Source organism: Dryobates pubescens, chromosome Z (genome assembly GCF_014839835.1).
Source record: "Dryobates pubescens isolate bDryPub1 chromosome Z, bDryPub1.pri, whole genome shotgun sequence".
Classification (NCBI taxonomy): Eukaryota; Metazoa; Chordata; class Aves; order Piciformes; family Picidae; genus Dryobates; species Dryobates pubescens.
Window position 1 is genome coordinate 85,790,689 of NC_071657.1, and position 22,205 is coordinate 85,812,893.

Below are 22,205 nucleotides of genomic sequence, written 5' to 3' on the forward strand. Positions count from 1 at the left end.
GCCATGACTTAATTGGCAACTTAGTAGGGGAAGCACTTTGGCAGGTGTTTGGAAGAGCCCAGAAGGCAGTGCTTATTAGCTACTTTCTCAGGCTGACAAAGTAACTGACACCCTTCTGTTTGTTGGCAGTTAGTATTCTCTTGAAAAGAGTTTAAGGATCATCAAGACTTCTGCTTTTCACCTTACACCTTGTCTCAAAGGATTTACTTTCTCATATGCTCAGCCACTCCTAACTTTTAGGACAATGGACAGCTGCAGCTGTTGAGAGTCTCAGCTTCGTTTATCTAAACCTGGAGTTTGCTACGGGCTAAATCTACTCCAGAAGAGCTAAGCAGGGTGTGCCTCTACAAACAATCTGCTCTGCTTGTTTCAACCACGTGCGGTGCAAGGAGATTGTTCTCAAGTGTTAAAACCTCTCAACAAACAGTGCTTACAACTCCCCATAAAAACAGCAAGGCTAGGGAAGATATTTGCTATAGTGTCACTCTTTCTGGTGAGAAGAGTGACACAGGACGGAACAATAGCTCAGCTATTTTGCAGTTAGTCCATTTGATAGTTGGCATTATCAAAAAGAGGAGTGACAGTCCCATCTTTCCACTCAATGAGGATCTCTCCATGCCTCAAGGAAGGAGAGCGAGATGGTGGAAGGTATGGCTGGGGTCCTCTTCGTAAGGGAGATGGCTCTCTTAAGTCAGCTCTGCTGCTATGGGCTGGGGAGCTCTTCAGAGCAGAGAGGAGTTTCTTCTTCCTAGGATAAGATAGAAGAGAGTGTATGACTGCATCTCCCTGTCTCTTGGTTACTTCTCCACATCAATTGGTTCAGCAGCCACAGTGCCCACATTCCCTAGACCCTTGGGGATGGTATGAGGTGTGTAGGGGAGAAGGAGCCAACACTAGTGCCTGTATGTGTATGCATTTGGGACAGCGGATGGGAGAAACAGGGTGCAAGAGAGAAGAAATCAGCAAGGATGAAATCATGGGTGAACAGAGATAGACACTTCTGTTGTGGGGTTGGGAAGGGTGCCAAGACCAAGAATCTTGTTTTGAAACACTGAGCAGGGAAGTGGCAAACCAAATGAACCTGAGTCTTACTTGTTGTAATGAACATTCAGTGTCAGTATTATTAAACCCAGAATGAATGCCAAGGGGCTGAGGACCAGCATGGCTGTCTTCCAGTTCGTGCCTGAAAGGATATCATAGAAAACAAACATGTTTGCTGTACCTATCCCCATCATTCTGCAATAGCCATGATTGCCACTGTAGACACCTGCAATGTCCCTGAAGACTAGCAGGTAACAGAAGTGCTTTGTCCATAAGGTCAACATCATACAGCTGCATTACACTGCACAACATAACTCTGTTGAAAATGGCCAAAAAAGGGTTTTCTTTCTTGCTATGATGACAATAGCTATTCATGCTTCTCTGTTTTGCAGCTGGGAAGGTCAGGGGCATTGATCAACTTTTAACCCCCTGGTTTCTTCCTCTTCTGGCTGGAGAAGGTCCTTCACTGGACCTACCTGCAAGCCTGGCCCCAGCGTTTTTCCCTCGATTTCCATGGTACTTTTTAGAGTGATTTTGGGACATATCTAGGGCAAGAAGCAGAGAGACTCAAATTAGCAGCTTCCATTGCTGGACTAGAGGAAGCATTACAACCACAGATCCCCTTTGTGTGGAGGCAGAAGAGAAAAGGAAACGTGTTCCTCAGCTTTCCCTAACCACAGATATTTTTTGTTCCTAGAATACCTGATGGTTGTGCCTCCAGATTAAGACTGTGGCTATATCAGTGAACCACTTGCCAAGGCAAACATCTCAAGATGTTGTATGAGAGCAAAGCCTTGAACCACTCAGTGGTACACATGGAAGTTCTTCAGAAGTACACAGATACTTACCACCACTGAAAATACTTGCATAATCTCTAGGTGCCCACCACACTTTCCTTTCTGCTATTCTCCCCTATGCATTCAGGAAAGAAAAGTGCTCACCCTCATTTGCTGGCGGGTATGCCTGTTTGGTCTTCACTGGAGATACCGTGCTGATAATTTTGTTAGCCAAAGGTGGATCAGTCAAGCTCACAGAAGACTCTTTGTCCATGGCATGACTCTTTGATGAATCAATGGTTTTTGCTTGGAAGGAAATAAAGACATTTGTAATTGTCATTTACATTTTGTTCAGAAACTTGGATATGCTCACCGCCTGGCAAGGGAAAGGAATCCGTCCCTGCCTGTTAGTCCTCTGCAATGTGAACAGTGCATGAGGTAAAAGCAAACACCCTCCCCTACGCATCAGGAGCCTTCAATTCTCAGAGACTCCAAAGATGAAATGATGGAATCCACAGACAAAATAGAACTTGTCTTCTGGTGGTAAATGAGGTCTAGAAGTTATGAACACAACACCAGCTGTGAAGGATGAGGTGTGAGGAAGAGCTTAGTGGATGCATCACAAGTATTACTAATTCAGCAGATGAAAAACCGGGCTCATAGGGGTGGTAAATAGTCCATACCTCTTGCAAGGCTCAGTGACATCCTTTGCTTTGACAATCTTTCTGCAGAAGTATGGTATGTAGAATAGCAACTGCTGTTTGAGTAGTAGTTGTGGAAAATCGATCCTGCACTGATGCATGTAGCAAGATGAAGAAACCCACATCTGCAGGGATCCCAACTGCCTATTCCAACCCCATCTGTGTCATGAACATCCATGGGTTCAATTTATTGAGCAGCTAACCTGACAAAGTAAAAGCTGTCTGTTGATGGACAGTGGAAACTTGGATAAGAAAAGCTTGAACAAACACTCCAGATTTTGATGTTGTTACTGAGTAGTTAGATTCCCTCCAGCAGACTCTGAACCATGGGGATGGTAGGAAAACTAGCAGCTTGCACAAGGCATGCAGACTAGCACAACCGGATTCAAAGCCTGCTCTGTGTTTACTCTCACAGCCTTATTTGGGGAGCCTGGCTCTGAGGCAGCCCTGGGCTGCCAGGAACATTGCCTTGGGGAACACAAGCACCCTTTTCACATGCCTTTTTCCCATATATTAAGTGTTCCATGATTTTCCTAGCCTATATTTAACTAGCTTGTTATAGTATCTAATTTGTATTCACTGTTTTTACCTTCATGCTAAACAAAAACCAGCACTTGTGACCACTGTAATCTTCTAGTGGGTTAGAAATCCTTGATAAAAATACCATCTTATCTGCAAGAGCAACCTGAAAATCTATAGTATGGTTTTTTTTTAAATTACTTTGAATTGTATATAGCCTTTTTGTGTCAAAAAGGTATACCCTAAAGCCATTTGCTTATGCCAACCAGATCCATCATATTTTCTCTTTATTCATTTCTGCAAAGCTGAAAGTTTCATTTGGGCCATCAACCTTTAAGGCAAGGAATAAACTCATTTAAGGGAAATAATTTCCCCTGATGAATGTTGTGATCCTCATCACCTACAGAATGAGCAAACACAGAGAAATCATTACAAACAGCAGCTCTTTTCTTGTGCCTGGAGTGGAAGAAGGGAGAGGAGGAGAGATTGAGGAGAGGAATTGAGTGCGATTCTCAGGTCTCAGTTCTGCATACTAACTTCACAACAAATGTCCTGACATGTTCTTTGCAAAGAGGACTAAATGAAAGGGGGAAGCAGACTGGACCATAAATTATCAGTGGTTGGCAATGAACTTCACTGGCCATCTGACAAATGATGACAGTCACATCTTGGTACAATGACCATACCTGATGTCTTCTAGCCTGATGTCCAACACCTAAAACTATGACTGGACTAGGACACTTTTTGTGTCAAGTCTTGGCAGAGAATAATGAACACTCATGAAGGCAGAGGTAAGATTCTTTTTAGCAGAGACCAAGGCTGTGAAACTTATAACATAAACCAGACTTTTTATTTTATTTTTTTTTTTTATGTCATGTTTTAGGTTTTTATGTCATGGTTTTAGATTGCAAAGGGAGGACACTGCTGTAACTACCTCCCAATACTTGCTGTGTTCACTCATCTCATCAGGCACCAGGAGCAAGGTTCTCTTTTGAGGATCATGAGCGCACAGGAGGAAGGTTAGAACCATGCCTTCATTAGTGATAAGTGGACTGTCAGGGTCTAGCAGGAGATAGCTAGCATGTTGCTTAGAAACTGAAGCAACAGTTTCTCATCTCAAATATGGCTGCTTCTCAATAATTCATGCAAGTTTGAAAAAGGTTTTCAGCTGCCTCCACTTTTCTTGTTACCAAAAATCCCTCCTTACGTGCCTGACTTTGTGGGGCTTCCTTGGTTGGTTTGGACTCGAGAGGCTCAAGCAATCCCAACTACTCTTAGCCTTGGGTACCAATTCAGATGAGCTTTCCAAAATGCTGGGCTGTGTCATCAGAAATGCAGCTGTGTGTTCTAGATCTGATCCTGCAATGTGTGATATACTTTCTGGAAAATACTGAACAGCAACTACTGAAAACTGGTGGTACAAACTAGCTGTTTGTACCTGGAGGTATTTGGTATCTCTCCAGATGGGACCAAAATGAATGTGAGTTAAAATGATGGATGCAAGCCTGGTGTTAGGTGGCTTGGATGACATGTAAGGTTAGAAGTTATTTGATGCTAAATCTAGCTTATCTTACTTTCATAGATCCAAACACGTGTGTCTACAGCCTGTTGTGTTGGTTTGCTGGGCATCGGGGCTCGTGTCTGGGCATCAGCACAGACGGTTTCATCTGCTAAAGTCTTCCACCTACTGAATTTATTCTTCTCCCTTGAGGCGAAGATGCTGTGGCCTTCTTCCTTGGTGCTGAGGTGGAAACCCAAGCTCTGCAGAGTCAAGTGTCCTTTCTTGCTGCAGGACCACACTTGGTGTTCCCAGTCCCCACAAGGCTCCAGCTTGACCAAAGCATACTCCTGCATGTTGTGGACTGACAAGCACTGCTTAGTTTGAATGCTGACAATGGTCTTGGTGGCAGGGTCCCAGCTCCACTGTTGCTTCCGGGAGTGTGCCTTGCAGTCAGCCAGGCTGATGCCGTTGGTCTCATGGTGGGAGATGCAAATGCACTTTTCCCGACGGGTGTTCCTTATGAGGAAGCCTTGTCCCTCTGCTACTGTGGTACAATCAGAGCATGGTTTAGTACTGTGCTTGTCTGAGGCCAACGCATCTTCTGAGCACCAGACATTGTAAATGCCCTGGGGAAGGGGAGATGTAACCCTCCAGTCCTTTCCTGGATGAACATGCCTAGATAAACAGATCCCCCAGCATCCTAGTTCTCCAGAATGACATTTCTATAAAATACAGGGTATTCAAATAGAGAGAAACAACAATGACATGTCCCATGTAACTAATGGTGGAAAACTTATCATCCCTGAAAAGTTACATTGTTAGGAGATATCTGCATGTGTATGTTTGATTCAATATATCAGCTATGAGTTAGACATCACCTAGACAGGCTGGACACACACAGATTCATGAGCCCTGATGGGATGCATCCATAAGAGCTGAAGCAGCTCACTACAGTTATTGCTAAGCTACTCTTCATCACTTATGAAAGGTCAGAGAGAACAGGAAAGGTGCTTGGTGACTGGAGGACATCTTTAAAAGGGGCAAGAAGGAAGACCCAGGGAACTACATGCCAGTCAGCCTCACATGCCAGTCAGCCTCACCTCCATCCCTGGAGGATGGTGACCTCATTCTGGAGGTCACCTCTAAGTGTGTGGAAGAAAAGACTGTAAGGAGTAGTCAGCATGGATTCAGCAAGGGGAGATAATGTTTGACCAATCTGATAGCCTTCTATGGTGGTGTGACCAAGTGGGCAAATAAGGAGAGAGCAGTGAATGACTTCAGTAATGCATTTCACACTGTCTCCTGTAACGTCCTCAAAGGTAAGCTTAGGAAGTGTGAGTTAGATGAGTGATCAGTGAGGTAGATTGAGAACTGCCTGAATGACAGAGCTCAGAGGATTGTGATCAATAGTGCAGGTTATACTTGGAGGCCTGTGGATAGTGGTATTTTAGGCTGGAAGTGAGGAAGAAATTCTTCCCAGAAAGAGAGATTGGCCATTGGAATGTGCTGCCCAGGGAGGTGGTGGAGTCACCATCACTGGAGGTGTTTAGGAGGAGGCTGGATGGGGTGCTTGGTGCCGTGGTTTAGTTGATTAGATGGTGTTGGGTGATAGGTTGGACTGGATGATCTCAAAGGTCTTTTCCAACCTGGTTAATTTTATTCTATTCTATTCTATTATTCTATTCCCCAGAGGTCAGTTTTGGGTCCAGTCTTGTTCAACATATTCATCAGTGACCTGGATGAAGGAAAGAGTTTCATGATGATACAAAACTGGGAGGAGTGGCTGACACCAGAAGACTGTGCTGCAATTCAGTGAGACATGGACAGGCTGGAGAGCTGGGCAATATGGAATGTCATAAAATTGCACCAGGGCAAGTGCAGAGTCCTATGCCTGAGGAGGAGTAATCTCATGCACATTGGCCACAACAACCCCATGCAGTGCTACAGGCTGGGGTCAGAGTGGCTGGAGACCAGCCAGGTAGAGAGGGACCTGGGGGTACTGGTTGATAGTAGGCTGAACATGAGCCTGTAGTGTGCCCAGGCAGCCAGGAGGGCCAATGGCATCCTGGCCTGCATCAGGAACAGTGTGGCCAGCAGGAGCAGGGAGGTCATTCTGCCCCTGTACACTGCACTGGTTAGGCCACACCTTGAGTACTGTGTCCAGTTCTGGGCCCCTCAGTTTAGGAGGGATGTTGACTTGCTGGAGTGTGTCCAGAGAAGGCCAACAAAGTTGGTGAGGGGTTTGGAACACAAGCCCTACGAGGAGAGGCTGAAGGAGCTGGGGTTGCTTAGCCTGGAGAAGAGGAGACTCAGGGGTGACCTTATTGCTGTCTACAACTACCTGAAGGGAGGTTGTAGACAGACGGATGTTGGTCTCTTCTCCCAGGCAGCCAGTACCAGAACAAGAGGTAACAGTCTCAGGCTGCACCAGGGGAGGTTTAGGCTGGAGGTTAGGAGGAAGTTTTACACAGAGAGAGTGATTGCCCATTGGAATGGGCTGCCCAGGGAGGTGGTGGATTCACCATCATTGGAAGTCTTCAGGAGGAGACTTGATGGGGTGCTTGGTGCCATGGGTTAGTTGTTTAGGTGGTGTTGGATTGGTTGATGGGTTGGACGCAATGATCTTGAAGGTCTCTTCCAACCTGGTTTATTCTATGTAATACTTCTATGTAATACAACAGGTTAGGGGTTGACCATGGAGACTGACCTGGGAGTGTTGGTGTACAGGTTCACCGTGACCCAGCAGTGTACTTATGGCAAAGAAGATCAATGTTATCCTGGGTTGCATTAAGAAGAGTGTGGCCAGCAGGTTAAGGAAGGTTCTTATACCCTTCTATTCTGCTCTGCACCTGGAGTATTGTGTCTGGTTCTGGCCTGCCCAGTTCAAGAAGGACAGGGAACTACCAGAGTGTCCAACAGAGGGCATGAGGCTGGTTAGGGGACTGGAGCATCTCTTACAAGAGAGTCTGAGAGACCTGGGACTCTTTATCCTAGAAAAGAGAAGACTGCTAAGGGACCTTATAAAGGCATATAAATATCTAAAGGGTGAAGGGACCTTGACAGGCTGGAGAGGTGGGCACAAGCCAGCCTCATGAGGTTCAACAAGACCAAGTGCAGGGTCCTGCATCTGGGTCGAGGCAATCCCAGGCACAAATCCAGGCTGGGCAGTGACTGGCTGGAAAGCAGCCCTGAGGAGAGAGACTTGGGGGTGCTGGTGGACAAGAAGCTCAACAGGAGCTCTCAGTGTGCACTTGCAGCCTGGAAAGCAAATCAGATCCTGGGCTGCATCAAGAGAAGTGTGGCCAGCAGGGCAGGGGAGGTGATTCTCCCCCTCTGCTCAGCTCTGGTGAGAACCCCACCTGGAGTACTGCCTCCAGTTCTGGAGCCCCTATTACAAGAGGGATATGGGAACGGTCCAGAGAAGGGCCATGAGGATGATCAGAGGGCTGGAGCACCTCTCCTAAGAGGACAGACTGAAGGAGTTGGGGCTGTTCAGTCTGGAGAAGAGAAGGCTCCGAGGTGACCTAATTGTGGCCTTCCAGCATCTGAGGAGGGGCTACAGGAGGGCTGGGGAGGGACTTCTCAGGATCTCAGGTAGTGATAGGACCAGGGGGAATGGAATGAAGCTGGAGGTGGGGAGATTCAGGCTGGATGTGAGGAGGAAGTTCTTCACCATGAGAGTGGTGAAGCCCTGGAATGGGCTGTCCAGGGATGTGGTTGAGGCCCCGTCCCTGGAGGTGTTTAAGCCCAGGCTGGATGAGGTTCTGGCCAGCCTGATCTAGTGTGAGGTGTCCCTGCCCATGGCAGGGGGGTTGGAACTAGATGATCCTTGTGGTCCCTTCCAACCCTGACTGATACTATGATATGATACTACAAAGGTCAAGAGAATGGGACTGGGTCTTTTAAGTGGTGGCCAGCGATCAGACAAAGAACATTGGTTACAAACTAGAACACAGGAGGTTTCACTTGAACTTGAGAAGAAACTTCTTTACTTTGAGGGAGAGGGAGCACTGGAACAGGCTGCCCAGAGAGGCTGTGGCATCTCATTCTCCAGAGATTTTCAAAACCTGTCTGGACAATTTCTCTGCAGCTCAGTCTAGGTGTACCTGCATTAGAAAGGGTGTTGGACTAGAGGACCTCCAGAGTACCCTTGCAGCCCTGACTGTTCTGTGATTCTGTAATGGATAATTGCTTTAAATAGGTATCCATCACTTCCTCCCTCAAAATAACTGGCTTTTAATAGCAATGGATCCCAAAAAATCTTAAAACTTGTGATAAATAAAGAATCCTAGAATCATGGAATCACCAAATTGTCATAGAATTATCATAGAATACCAGATTGGAAGGGACTCAAGGATCATCTAGTCCAACCTGTCAGGGTAAGAATATAGTTTAGGAATACAGAAGAGACCTCCAAGGTCATTGGGTCCAACTGTTAACTTAATGCTGCCAAGTCCACCACTAAACCATGTCCCTCAGTGCCACATGTACATCCTCTGTGAACCAGGAACAGTAATTCCACCACTTCCCTGAGCAGCCCATTAAGCCATCCAGTGCTTAACTATCCTTCGAGTGAAGAATTTTTTTCTATATCCAGCTTAAACCTCTTCTGCTGCATTTCCTCTTAACCTGTTGCTTTTTACCTGGGAGAAGAGACTGCTCCCCACCTCATTACAATCTCCTTTCAGGTAGCTGTAGAGAGCAATGAGGTGTTGTCTCAACCTCCTTTTCTCCAGACTGAACAATCCCAGTTCTCTCAGGCACTCCTCATAAAATTCTTTCTCCAGACCCTTCACTGGCTTTGTTGCCCTTCTCTGTTCATGTTCCAGCACCTCAAATGCTTTCTTGTAGTGTCTGAACACAGTATTCAAGGTGTGGCCTCTCCAGTGCTGAATACTAGGGCATGATCCCTTTCCTGCTCCTGCTGGTCCCACTGATACAGGCCAGAATGCTGTTGGCCTTCTCGGCCACATGAGCACATTGCTGGACCCTGTTTAGCTTGCTGTCTACCACCAACCCCAGGTCTTTCTCTGCTGGGAAGCTTTCCAGCCACTCTGCCTGAAGCCTGTGGTGTTGAATGGGTTTGTTGTGACCCACGTGTAGGACCCAGCATTTGGCTTCACAGAGCCTCATACAACTGACCTCTGACCTTTCATCCAGCCTGTTTAGATTCCTCTGAAGAGCATTCCTAACCAGGAGCAGATCAACTCTCCCATCCGACTGGGTGTCTTCCACAGAATTGCTGAGGGTGTACTCAATCCTTTAGTCCAAACCATTGGTAAAGATATTAAAGAGAACTGACCCCACTACTGAGCCCTGGGGAACAGTACACCAACTGGACTTAATTCTGTTCACCACTGCTCTTTAGGCTCAGCCATCCAGCTAATGTTTTATACAACAAAGTGTCCACCCATCCAAGCCATGAGCAGCCAGTTCTCCAGGAGAATGCTGTGGGAGACAGTGTCAAAGGCTTCACGAAAGCCCAGGTAGATAAATATCCTGTTAGCTGGACAGATGCCTCTGTTTTCAGTACAAAGTCATCAGGTGCGTCCTGTGAACATCCTGAGCAAAATGTTAAATGCTAAACCACATGTCACTAATGCAGCTGTATCTTCTGTGTGTTTTCTGCCAGACAGAGGGATAGAGATAAAACTTTCAAGTTTCTGCACATTCTGAGAAATACTTAATTTTAATTACAGTTAATACATGGTAACTCCCAGGTTTTGCAGTGAATTTTTTGACCTCTTTTCCTCAGGAGCCAGGGTTATGAAAGCCTCATCAGTGTATGGCATTGAGCATAAGGAGTAGAAGGGGACTAAAAAGTGATAGACAAGAATATAGATGTTTATCTAAACAATGATTTCTGCAGAGTTTCCCCTCCCAAAGCAGAGAACAATACTTTTCCCTAGCAACAAGTGTTTGGCTTGGTACCTGAAAAAACTACTTACCATGTAAACAGAAGTCAGTGCAAAATACCAAGGGTATGAACAATAGCTTACAAGAGCTCTTGTATTTTCTCTCAGGAAACTCCAGGGGTCTGCTAGATTAGTAGTGCTTGGCAATTGTAAACCAGAAGCAGCTCGGGGCATTCTGCTCAGCTTGAACGCACAGAGAGAGGCAGCCAAAAACCACAGTACTGCTCCTGCACCGGCTCTGAACTGCAGATGGACATGCCCATGCTGGGATACTGAGTTTCAAGGAGCTGTGACAGCCACTCAGCCAGGCAACTCCTGCCAAGCCTGTGTGTCTAAATGGAAATTAAATTCCTGAAGGATCTGTGGATAGCTTGTGAGTCTTGTTCCTTACTGAAGGTTGGAATGAGGGAAGATGTATAATGCACCTTGGGCTTGAGTTTCCAAAGACAGGGGAAATGTCCTGTATAATATCTCATAATCTTTAGAAAATACAAAGGGATGAATGAAGTCCCTTCACCACATTTTTTCTAAGACATTGAATCCAGGACTCTTGCCTCTTTGCTTTAAATTAACTAGGATAAGCCCATTCCAAAGTAATGATTTGAGAGCTGCATAAAAATGTAACAGAGGACCATGAGAATGATCACAGAATCACAGAGTCACCAAGGTTGGAAGAGACCTCAAAGATCATCAAGTCCAACCTGTCACCACAGACCTCATGACTAAACCATGGCACCAAGTGCCACGTCCAGTCCCCTCTTGAACACCTGGATCAAATAAAATATCTACTGAGGCCAATACGCTGTCTCCAGCACTGGGTGTTAGCTAATAGGTTAAGAGGATAAGAACCAAACAAGTAAAGGCAGCAAGGATGGCAGTGCTTCCTTGCTCAAATATATCAGCTGGTTACAGAATCACAGAATTTTAGAGGCTGGAAGGGACCTCAAAAGATCATCCAGTTCATCACCACCCTGCCAGAGCAGGATTACCTATATCAGATCACACAGGAATGCATCCAGGTAGATTTTGAATGTCTCCAGAGAGGGAGACTCCACAAACTCCCCTGGGCAGCCAGTTCCAGTATTCTGTCACCCTCACAGTGAAAAATTTTTTCCTTATGTTTACATGGAAGAATAGTTAAGAGAGCATCACTGGTATTTATGCTTAAAATGGTTTTGCCCATGTACAGTACATTGTATTTTCCAGCACTGAAGTTTAAAAACCATTTTGTTGCTCAGTCAGTACGTTAAGATAGTCTCCTGAGTAGCTAGCAATAGGATGAGGGGAAATGGCATATAGTTGTGCCAATGGAGGTTTAAATTGGGTATTGGGAAAATTTTCTTCACTGAAAGAGTGGTCAGGTGTTTGAACAGGTTACCCAGGGAAGTGGTGGAGTTGCCATCCCTGGAGGAGTTCAAGAAGCGTGATGATATGCATCAGGATATAGCTTAGCAGTCATGGTACACGGGTTACAGTTGGACTTGATGATCTTACAGGTCTTTTCCAGCCTTAATGGCTCCATAATTTTATGGGCTCCTTCTACAGAGTCACCTTCAGTTTTGATTATTCTTAATAATGTTGTGTCATCAACAAACTTATTTACTTCATTAGTCACTCTTTGAGCTTTGTTGGCACCCACTAATACTGTCATCATTGCTGTCATCATTGTCAACTTGTTCCACTTCGTTCTAACCTGTGGAGTAAGTCTCTCCTTTACTCCATGAGAATGGAGTTTCTTAAAGACCTTGGTGGAACAATCTTACCAAAGGCCTCTTACAAATGTAGCGCAAGGTCTAGATCAGGCCACCACATTTATGCACTCATTGCTGCAATCACAGGTATCCGATATTCCTTCTACAAAAGCTCTACTGACTTTTCTCATATTTAGCTCTGTGTCTACTTTTTCCCCTGACTTTCCTGGCACTGAAATCAAACCTAGTAACCAGTGCTTCACCAGGCTGTGCAAAGATCCCTCTTAAGATAGACATAATTGCCATAACAGTCTTTGGTGCCGAGGCTGATTTAGATAGTAGCTTACATACTCCCTTAGAAGTTTGAAAAAATGTCATCTTTATTTTTCTGTAACTCAGTGTTTATGCCATGTGTGCTGGTCCTTTGCCACAGATTATTTAACTTTTTTTTTTTGTTTTAAACCTAAAACTTCCTCTGTTATCAATTTTGTTTGATAATGCTCATCAGACTACAGAGAACTGCTGCTGTGTGAGGACCTCCTTGATCATGTCGGAAGTGAACACCAGCAGACTTTCATCCCTGCCTTGCCTTGGTTATCCTTTTTGCATTTACATCAATAAGTTATTGGCCACCTTACCACCACCAAGTTCCTACTTCAGATAAGTTTGAAAATTTCCATTTGTACTTTTTATGCTCTCTCTACTTTACTCCTCCAAATCTTTTTCTCATACATACATACATACATACATAGAATAAACCAGGTTGGAAGAACCCCAGATGGTCATATGTTATTAAACATGACAGGGTTTATTTTTTTCTCCCCCCCCTCCTTGATTAGTGATGACCATCCACCGCACCTCGAGTACTGTGTCCAGTTCTGGGCTCCTCAGTTTAGGAAGGATGTTGACTTGCTGGAACGAGTCCAGAGAAGGGCAACAAAGTTGGTGAGGGGTTTGGAACACAAGCCCTATGAGGAGAGGCTGAGGGAGCTGGGGTTGCTTAGCCTGGAGAGGAGGAGACTCAGGGGTGACCTTATTGCTGTCTAGAACTACCTGAAGGGGGGTTGTAGTCAGGCAGGGGTTGGTCTCTTCTCCCAGGCAACCAGTACCAGAACAAGAGGACACAGTCTCAGGCTGCGCCAGGGGAGGTTTAGGCTGGAGGTTAGGAGGAAGTTTTACGCAGAGAGTGATTGCCCATTGGAATGGGCTGCCTGAGGAGGTGGTGGGGTCGCCATTGCTGGGGGCGTTCAGGACAAGGCTTGACAGGATGCTTGGTTGCATGGTTTAGTTGATTAGGTGGTGTTGGATGATAGGTTGGACACGATGATCTTGAAGGTCTCTTCCAATCTGGTCTATTCTATTCTATTCTATTCTATTCTATTCTATTCTATTCTATTCTATTCTATTCTATTCTATTCTATTCTATTCTATTCCATTCCATTTGAATGTTTTGTTTTTAAAGGCATTTAGAAGAGCATTGTTTTTCAACTTAGCCAGCACATTTGTGTTTTGTTCTCTATGTACAGTTCTCAGTGGTACACATTGCTGTCTCAAGGATTGTTATGTTACCTGTATGTTAGCAGTACCATTGAGTACCCCATTGATATCTACCAACCTGTTGAAATTTTGAGCTGCCCCTTTCTAACACCTTTCTTACACCTTTCTTGATTTTCTGCAGGTTTCATTTTCCAGAGACTCACCCCTCTGAAGGTCCAGTGCAGCCCACCTACCATGGCAGTGTATGCAAGTTGATGAATTTCAACTGGAGTGCTTTCCTCTGAGATTTGCATAGCTCCTCAGCAGTGTATAACACTAAGTTGTTAACAGATTTTTATCTTCACACCTACTTTAGGTCCAAAAGTATAACCACCATTTTACAGCTTGGGAACAGAGGACTAGCTAAATGTTGCTTGGTTCAATATTACATGGGGTGGTGGCAGCCAAGCTAAGGTCTTAATCCTTCTCTTCTCAACTGTGGTCTGAGTATCTTCCCTACTGAGTGCTCTGTAAAGCTGGCTATCGGTGGCAGGATAGTTTCACATGATTCTTGCCAACCTAGATGTGAGACAGTATCTGTTCTAGAGGTTCAGCTGTAGATTATTGCTTTCCTGAGGTGAAGATGTGCTATTGAAGTGAGCAACTTACAGTTAGATGTGGGTAACTGGCAGCAATTATTGCACATGCTTCACAGTCATAAGGGGTAGACCCACAAATAAAACTGGAATATTTTTACTTCAGGATACATATCAGGCACCTTAATCAGGAGGCAAAATGACCTTTTTTCCTCAATATTGCCAAGTCCCACAGTCCATCAGCCCTAAGGCCCTCAACCCTAACATTTTGGCAATGTTAGCCTGGAGCAAGCAGAGAATCCAAGGCACTCCCTGGGGATGGGACTTAGTGTCTCTGGAAAATGCCAGCCTCACCCACAGAACCTGAGCAGATGCCTACATTGAGCTGCTGATGCTTGAATGTTTTTGCCTCTTCTTATTTTTAGGAACAAAATAAACAATTTCTAGCAAAGGCACTTGATGGCAGCTCATCTGTTCTGTGATACTGCCATTCTGGTTACAAGAAAGAAAAGCAAGCAAATATAGCCTCCTGCTTCTATGCAGCATGGCCACCCTTGGGACACACTGTTCCTTGTAGGATTAGGAGCAAAAACCCATGCAACATTACTAATTAAGGTAATGCCACCAGGAAACTCTTGGTAACCAGTAGTCCCCATCCGTCTCAGAAAATTTCTGCTGTTTCTAAGCAGTGCCTGTGATGCCTTGATCAAAGTCATTTGCAAATGATCTGGGGGGTGGGCTGCTCCCTCTACATACTGTTCAAAGGGAAGGGATAAGTCACAGTAAAATACTCCAGGTCACCTGGAACCTCATAACTGACTTTGACCTCTTTTGCCCTCCCTGGTGGGGATTCCTAAGCCTTGAAAACACTTGCCAAGCAGGTGTAGGTGTAGGGCAAAGACAGCCACTGAGCCACAGTCAGGAATTTACTTTTTCCTGTTTCTACCTGTCCTTGAAGGTGGGCATCCATCTGTGGCAACCACAACAGCTCCCGTAAGGATTGCTTTGTGGGGACATCACACAGCCCAGAACTCCCAAATATGGCTTTTCTGGGATACCACTATATGACAGCAGGTAATCACAAGTCACACAGGCTGTGGCAACAGAGGCTTGGAGAAATGTCTCCAAGTTGTTTCTGCTTCATCCACCCAAAATGAGCATAGCACCAGGGGGTACACATGTTGTGGTTGAGAAACCTTGGAGCCAGCATTATGGTAGCCCGAGTTATGGTGAGATGAGCCAGAGAGTTTCCTGCTCAGGATAATCTACATCCACTGTTTGCTGCTGCAGGTGATCATAGCATACAGCCATGGGCACTGACTCACACAGTTCTTGTATTCTCATATATGTTACATGTGTTTGCCTCCTTGCACACCTCCTCCTGAATATCAGGTCTCTCAGGGTTCAGGTGTGGTAGTTTTAGGCCTCACACTGGTAATGCAGCACTACCATATTTTCTGTCGAGACTCCTCACTCACATTCAAATTCAGGACTAAAAGTAGAGTGGGACTTTTATAGCACATCTGCAAAGCCAGGCAGTGTAGAAAGAAGGTGGGTGGCTGAAGGCAGAAGAGACTTTAATTGGACCAGTTTCCTGCAACAGCCTGAAGTTTCCATATCCTCCCATGAGTGAAGATAAAGAAATTCAGCCAGATTTCTCTTCTGAACAGGAGGGGAAGCTCCTTCTGAGCTGCCCAGGGCTGAGGAGGCTGTTTCTACCTCCTGCAGAGGGTAAGAACCTGGTAGAAATGAGAAGATAGAGTAGCAGAAGAGCAAAGCTCACAGTTAAGGCAGGATGGCTCCCCATGCAGATGGTACTTAGGGTAAGACATTGTCCTACACATGTACTTGGAGGAACATTATATTGAGTCTAATGAAAGCAAGCAGCTTGAGATGCCCTCAGGTATGGACAGGAAAGGCCTTGAATAAATGATCAGGACCAGACTTGAATGCAGTCCCTCAGTGACTTCTCATGGAAAGTCTCCTTCCTTCCAAGGAAGCAAGCCCTTCTCTGCTTGATCCCAGGAGACCAGAAGGAGACCAGTCCAGGATCTGCTGTTGTTAGAATGGTCTGGTGAGCCAGGTGTGTTTGCTTAAAGGCAGAAAGCCCAAATATGGTAAGATTAACACTCTGTTGTCTATTTTGCCCAAATCCATGCCCAGGCTGGGGCACAAAGTGATATTAGGTATTTTTTTGCAAAACAGTCTGTTGGCTGAAACTGTCATAAATTTCATTTTGGCCTGGTCTCCCTTAGCCAACAACTGTTCTTACTTGGATCTAAAGTTTAGACATGCAAATGTCCATGACAGGTCAGTGGATGTGGCCAGCCTACCTATGGAAAGGATGGTGCTGGATGCAACTTGGTGAGTCCGTGCTAGTAAGGAAACAGGCAGAACAGGCAGAACTGGAGTAAAGTGAGCAGGTATCTGGCAACTGGGAGCTCTGGGTTTATGGAAACACAATTTCCACCAGGCAGCAGATCATCTATGATCAAGCTGTCTCATTTTTATGAGAAGTCAACAAAACCTACTGGTAACTGCCAGCAATTAGCTGGCTTGTTAGGGCAAGTCCCTCATAGCAAATACTTCTTGGTCTGTACTGGGATTGTTTTCCAGTAACATGTCTCTCCAAGAGTACTTCCCAGCTCTCGTTTCTGGCAGCCACAATGGGCTGTGTCTTTTCCCAGCCACTGCAGCTTTCTTAAGTGTCTTGCTTTTGCTTCACCAGCAAGGCTTCACAGCTTTCCACATTACTGCAAGGTCTGGTTCTGACCAGGTATCCCAGCAAAGGCCTCTGAGGGAGCACAGCAGCCATAGGAAAAGAAGGAAGGATTTGACATAGAAAAACATATAGATAAATGATGGGAGGTAGGGGAGGCTGGTGAAGCCAGCAGGAAACTGATGCATGTGAAGAACACCAGCCCCTTGCGGGGATATGATGGAGGTCTGTAAAATCCAGAAAGAATACAGGCAGAGACTGACTGATCAAATACCGAGACCAGGTGAGACCAGGAGCACTAGGGAAAGCTCACAGGAGGTGATTCTGCATCTAACAGCCATGCATGCTTGCTGCCAGGGGAGTGCCTCACAAGCCAAGGGGTGAAGATATAATAGCTGCTTAACAGTTAAACACACCAGCATCCTGGAAAACCCCCAAGGAGAAAATATCTGGAAGCTGGAAAGGTATGAGGAGAAGGTATGAGGAGGAGAATTATCAGATATGCTTGGCTTTTCTGTCTCTTCATCACAAGATATTTAAAGCTGCCTTATTGAAGTGGGTTCAGGGAGCATCCAGCACTGCACATGGACTTGACAGGGAGGACAGCAGTCCCTGGGCCATGATGTCAAGCAGCGGCACCACCAGCCTCACACTTGGTGCATTAAGAATCAAGAGTCAATATTAAATACAGTATTATTTAATGAGTTTTCTTTCTGCTTATACATGCACAGATCTGACTTCCTATCACCCATCATACCTCACTGGGTTATCTTCAGGCTTGGCTTTCTAAGAAAATGCTTCATCTCCCTCCCTTATTTGGGACTTTTCAAAGAACTCACTGTCAGGACTAGTTTAGATAATTCCAGGATTTCCAGTTTCCAGACAGAAACTAAACCCTCTCAGGTCTGTTGAGAGCAAGAACCTCTGCTTTGTCAGCAGCCCTGAAACTCAGCAATCCCAGGCAGAGTAGGATGGGGACAGGCTGCTGCAGGGAGCGATCATCCCTAAGCAAGTGCATGTTTGCTCTCTGCTCTTTGAGCTTGCTTTGGGCATTGCCAGGTATTGGGAAGATAAATTCCTTTATTGCAAAACAGTTGTGGTTTTATTAGTGGTCTGGCTGATCATGCAGCTGCACAAAAAGCATTTCATTGGAACCGAAAAGAAACATCCCAGTGTCCTGGGATCCTCCTGAATTTACTGATAAAATATAGTCATAGGGCTCCTGTTGTAGGGCAACACTAAAGAAGCACTTTCATTCAACACTGGACAAGGTCTGCAAGACCTTGAGGGCTGCTCTGCCCTCTTGCCATCCCACCATGGTGTTACCTCCAGGTCCTAACAGGAGCTCTTGTAACTTTTAAAAGATGCGTATGTATCCTCACCCCTCACTAGCACAATGACATATCTAGAAAAACAGAGATACTTAAATCACTATATTTACTTTAACTGACAAGATTTGGGGTGCAAAATCCAGCAGTACATGGCATGAAAGCCAAATGTGTAGGGGTCCGAATCTTTCCTTTGACCTGGCTGCAAAGCACGATGAGGGATAGCTGCTTCAAGCAGCCCAGGGAATATGCACTTAGAGATTGTGAAGCAGAGAATTGAAAAAAGCTGGTCTGAGCTGCCAGTCTCTCTTTAACAAATAAAGATGCCAGCTGTACAGTCCATATAGTTGTAGTCGTCTTGCCTAAGAATCTTAGAAAGCTCTGAGCAGGCAACCTGTAAAACTGCAGGGCTGGTCGCCTGCAGCTTCAGGGACTGAATGAGCCTCAGGGGTTTATTAATGTATGTCCCTTTCAACATGGCATTTCAGGCAAAGAGGCAAGAGAATTATATATTAGCTTAGGGGCTTTGCTGTTTGGAAAGAAAATAAATGCTGTTTGCTGCCTGTAATGGGACAGGCAAGACCACAGGTAGCATCACTCCTTAGTTCCTGAGTAGCACCTCTCCAGATCTGCAGGATAATGCTCAGCCTGACTTCTGCTTTCCCATGTGTGTCAGAACCAAGGCTGCTCAGATTCAAAATACTCCACGTATGGGCAGGATTCAAGTGATCTCAGTAAGCAGCTGAATGTTAAAACAAGCCATTACCAGGTCTGGTCCTTGAAGAAGAGCAAGATGCAGACTGCAGCTCCCCAGCACATCCCACTGCCAGCTGACCACCACAGGAGCAGGACAAATGCAATGGAGTCCTGCTCCTCTTCCAACCACCCTCTCCTATGCTGCCAGCAAACTCTGAGCCCACTCTGCTGCAAAGGAGCAGTTGGTCAGGAAGCAAATAGAGTCCTTGAGAGGTCACTTTAGTGCCTGCCTTACGCTCAGAGCAGGATAATTCATCCACTTCTCTTAGCAGTTTAAAAGCGCTTTGTGAAAGCAGCCAGCATGATGCCATGGTGTCCATGGCCAAACAATCCCAGCATCCTGCCAGCCTGTCTCTCATTCTCCTGTACCTTTTTGTTTAATCCCATTTAAAATGGTACTTTGAAATGTGCCCACAGGCACTTGTTTTGCAGCTGGTGGGTTCAGAACTTTGCAGCCCAAGAAACCTTCAACAGGAAGGCAGGTTAAAACCTGGGAGGCAGTTCAGTTCCCATTAACCAGCTACCCCAAAGGAGAAAAGACTTACCCTCAAGCCAAGGAAGAAGGCAAATACAGCCCAGACTCAGCCTGAAAAGCTCCATGGTCTGCCAGCACAGTGGGAGGGAGGATGCCCCTGAAGCCTGCTGCTCACAGGGAGTGCCAGGCAGCTCACTTTCCCCCCTTCCTCTGTCATTCACGGCAGAAAAACCTGCTGGGAAGAGAAAAGCTCTTTTGTATAGCACTGGAGACTTGGCAGCTGGTTTATCAGCAAAGGATCGGCTTGGTGACTCGTCCTGCTCAGTGGTTATCCCTTAGGAGAAATCATATGACGAACCAGGACTGGGGGTGGGGTGGGGGACACGACACGACACGACACTGGACCGAGGTGCTCGCAGCTGCCAAGCTCAGCTCCTTAGCAGCCGCTGTTGCTCCCAGCAGCGAGAGGCGAATGCTAAGCAGGCTGGCGGGCTGCCTTCACCAGGGCTGGGAACAGGAGAGGACGCAGGGCCAGACTGGCAAGAAAAGATAAATTTTGGCAGGAGTGCCAGGAGGGGCGTGCGATGTGTCTGCTGAAGCCCTGTGCTCAGCTGTGTTGTCACAGGGTCCTTCCCTCTTTAGGGAGAATTATTTCTGCCGAGGTGAATTTAACCATCACTATAGGTCACAGCAAAGCTAAAACTTTGCAAACAGGCTTGGGGGGGGGGGGTGGGGGTGGGGGTGAGGGTGGGGGGGGTGGTGGTGGTGGTCCTAGATCTGGAGGGTGATGGAAGGGGTATGTGAAGTCCTGGACAGGGAGCAGGGTCTTGCTGCTAGTCTGCCCTGATGCTGACTCTGAGGGTTGCTTAGGCTGAGCCTGGCTTTTCATACAACAATTTGGGCTCTGCACCAGGGAAAACAGTAAAGCATTTGATACAGTCTCCTACAGCATCCTTGCAGCTAAACTGAGGCAGTGTGGTCTGAATGATCAGGTAGTGAGGTGGATGTGAACTCATTGAAGGAAAGAAGAGAGAGTTGTGGTCAACAGTCTAGGTGGAGACCTGTAACTAGTGGAGTCCCTCAGGGGTCACTACTGGGACCAGTATTATTCAATATATTCATCAACAACCTGGATGAGGCACAGAGAGCACTGTCAGCAAGTTTGGTGATAACACAAAACTGGGCAGAGTGGCTGACACACAGCTGTCATTCAGGGAGACTTACACTGGCTGGAGAAATGGGCAGGCAGAAATTGAATTAAATTCAACAAGGGCAAGCGTAGTCTTGCACCTGGGAAAGAACAACTCCAGGTATCAGTATAGGTTGGGGACCTACCTGTTGGAGAGCAGTGAAGGGGAAAACAACCTGGGGGTCCTAATGGATGGGAGGTTGACCACGAGCCAGCACTGTGCTCTTGTGGCCAAGAAGGCCAACGCCATTCTGGGGTGTATTAGAAGGGGTGTGGTTAGTAGGTCGGTAGGAGGTTCTTCTCCCCCTCTACTCTGCCCTGGTGAGGCTGCATCTGGAATATTGTGTCCAGTTCTGGTCCCCTTGGTTCAAGAAGGACAGGGAACTGCTTGAACGAGTTCAGTGCAGAGCCACAAAGATGATTAAGGGAGAGGAACATCTCCTTTGTGAGGAGAGACTGAGGGAGCTGGGGCTCTTTAGCTTGGAGAGGAGGAGACTAAGGGGTGACCTCATTAATGTTTACAAATATATAAAGGGTGAGTGCCAAGAGGATGGAGTCAGGATCTTAGTGATGCCTAATGACAGGACAGGGGGTAATGGGTGGAAGTTGAGGCATAAGAAGTTCCATGTAAAAGTGAGGAAGAATTTTCATAGAATCAGAGAATTTTTTCACTGTGAGGGTGATGGAACACTGGAAAACGCAGTCCAGGGGCTTATAGACTCTCCCTCTTTGGAGACATTCAAAATGTGCCTGGATGAGCTCCTGTGTCACCCACTCTAGGTGATCCTGCTGTGGCAGTGGGGGTGGACTGGATGATCTTTCAAGGTCCCTTCCAACCCCTAAATTTATGTGTATGTAACATTCTCCAACTGGGACTCTGTGGGGGAGCTGTCTGGTTGTTCAGTGCTTTGGGGATGAAAACTTCCCCTGTCCACACATAGCTTTCTTCAGGCAAAGTGCAAAATGCTGTTTAGTTTTCTTCTCATCTGTATGTCCTTTCTCAGGTTTTTCCATCTATGTGCCTGATTTGAGGTGCTTGTGAAAGGATCAGCTTCAGCCACTCAGGGTAATTGCTGAAAAACTCAGGAAAGTGTCTCTTGGTTATGACCAAGTTGGGTTTGGAAGGCTGATAGGTAAGACCCCCTATCATGTCACTCTGACTGCTGGTTGGTTGCAATTAATTCCTTGAGTCACATCTGCCTTGAAGATGGGCTTTCGTGGCCCTAGGTGAAGGTAGGTAAACGCTGAGGCAAGCTGAGGGATCTGGCCATCATAGGGTATTCTCTGCAGTGAAAATTTTGGTCACAGAGAAGAACTTGGTATCAAACATTTAGGAAGATAACCTCAGTAATGATCCTGCATCTCCAAGAAGGGATGGCCAAGAATTGGAGCTGGTTGGGAATAAAGCAGCACCTCCAAAGATGTCTGGGTTAGATGTGGTGCTCATAGCCCTGCTCCCTTGTGAGCAACAGGCTGAGACTGTCAGGAGCCTAAAGCAGATGTCCCTAGCCTGCCTGAGGGC

General features: G+C 46.2%; 1 protein-coding gene across 1 annotated transcript; it reads right to left on the reverse strand.

The window, feature by feature from the left end:
- Positions 1-1,953: 1,953 nt before the first annotated feature.
- On the reverse strand, positions 1,954-19,843 carry LOC128899346 (uncharacterized). Its single transcript, XM_054177808.1, has 3 exons — positions 19,565-19,843; positions 4,612-5,082; positions 1,954-2,123 (listed from the first exon to the last, which is right to left on the reverse strand). The coding sequence occupies exons 1-3, from the start codon at positions 19,617-19,619 to the stop codon at positions 1,954-1,956; spliced, it is 696 nt and encodes a 231-aa protein (XP_054033783.1). The 5' UTR covers positions 19,620-19,843.
- Positions 19,844-22,205: the final 2,362 nt, after the last annotated feature.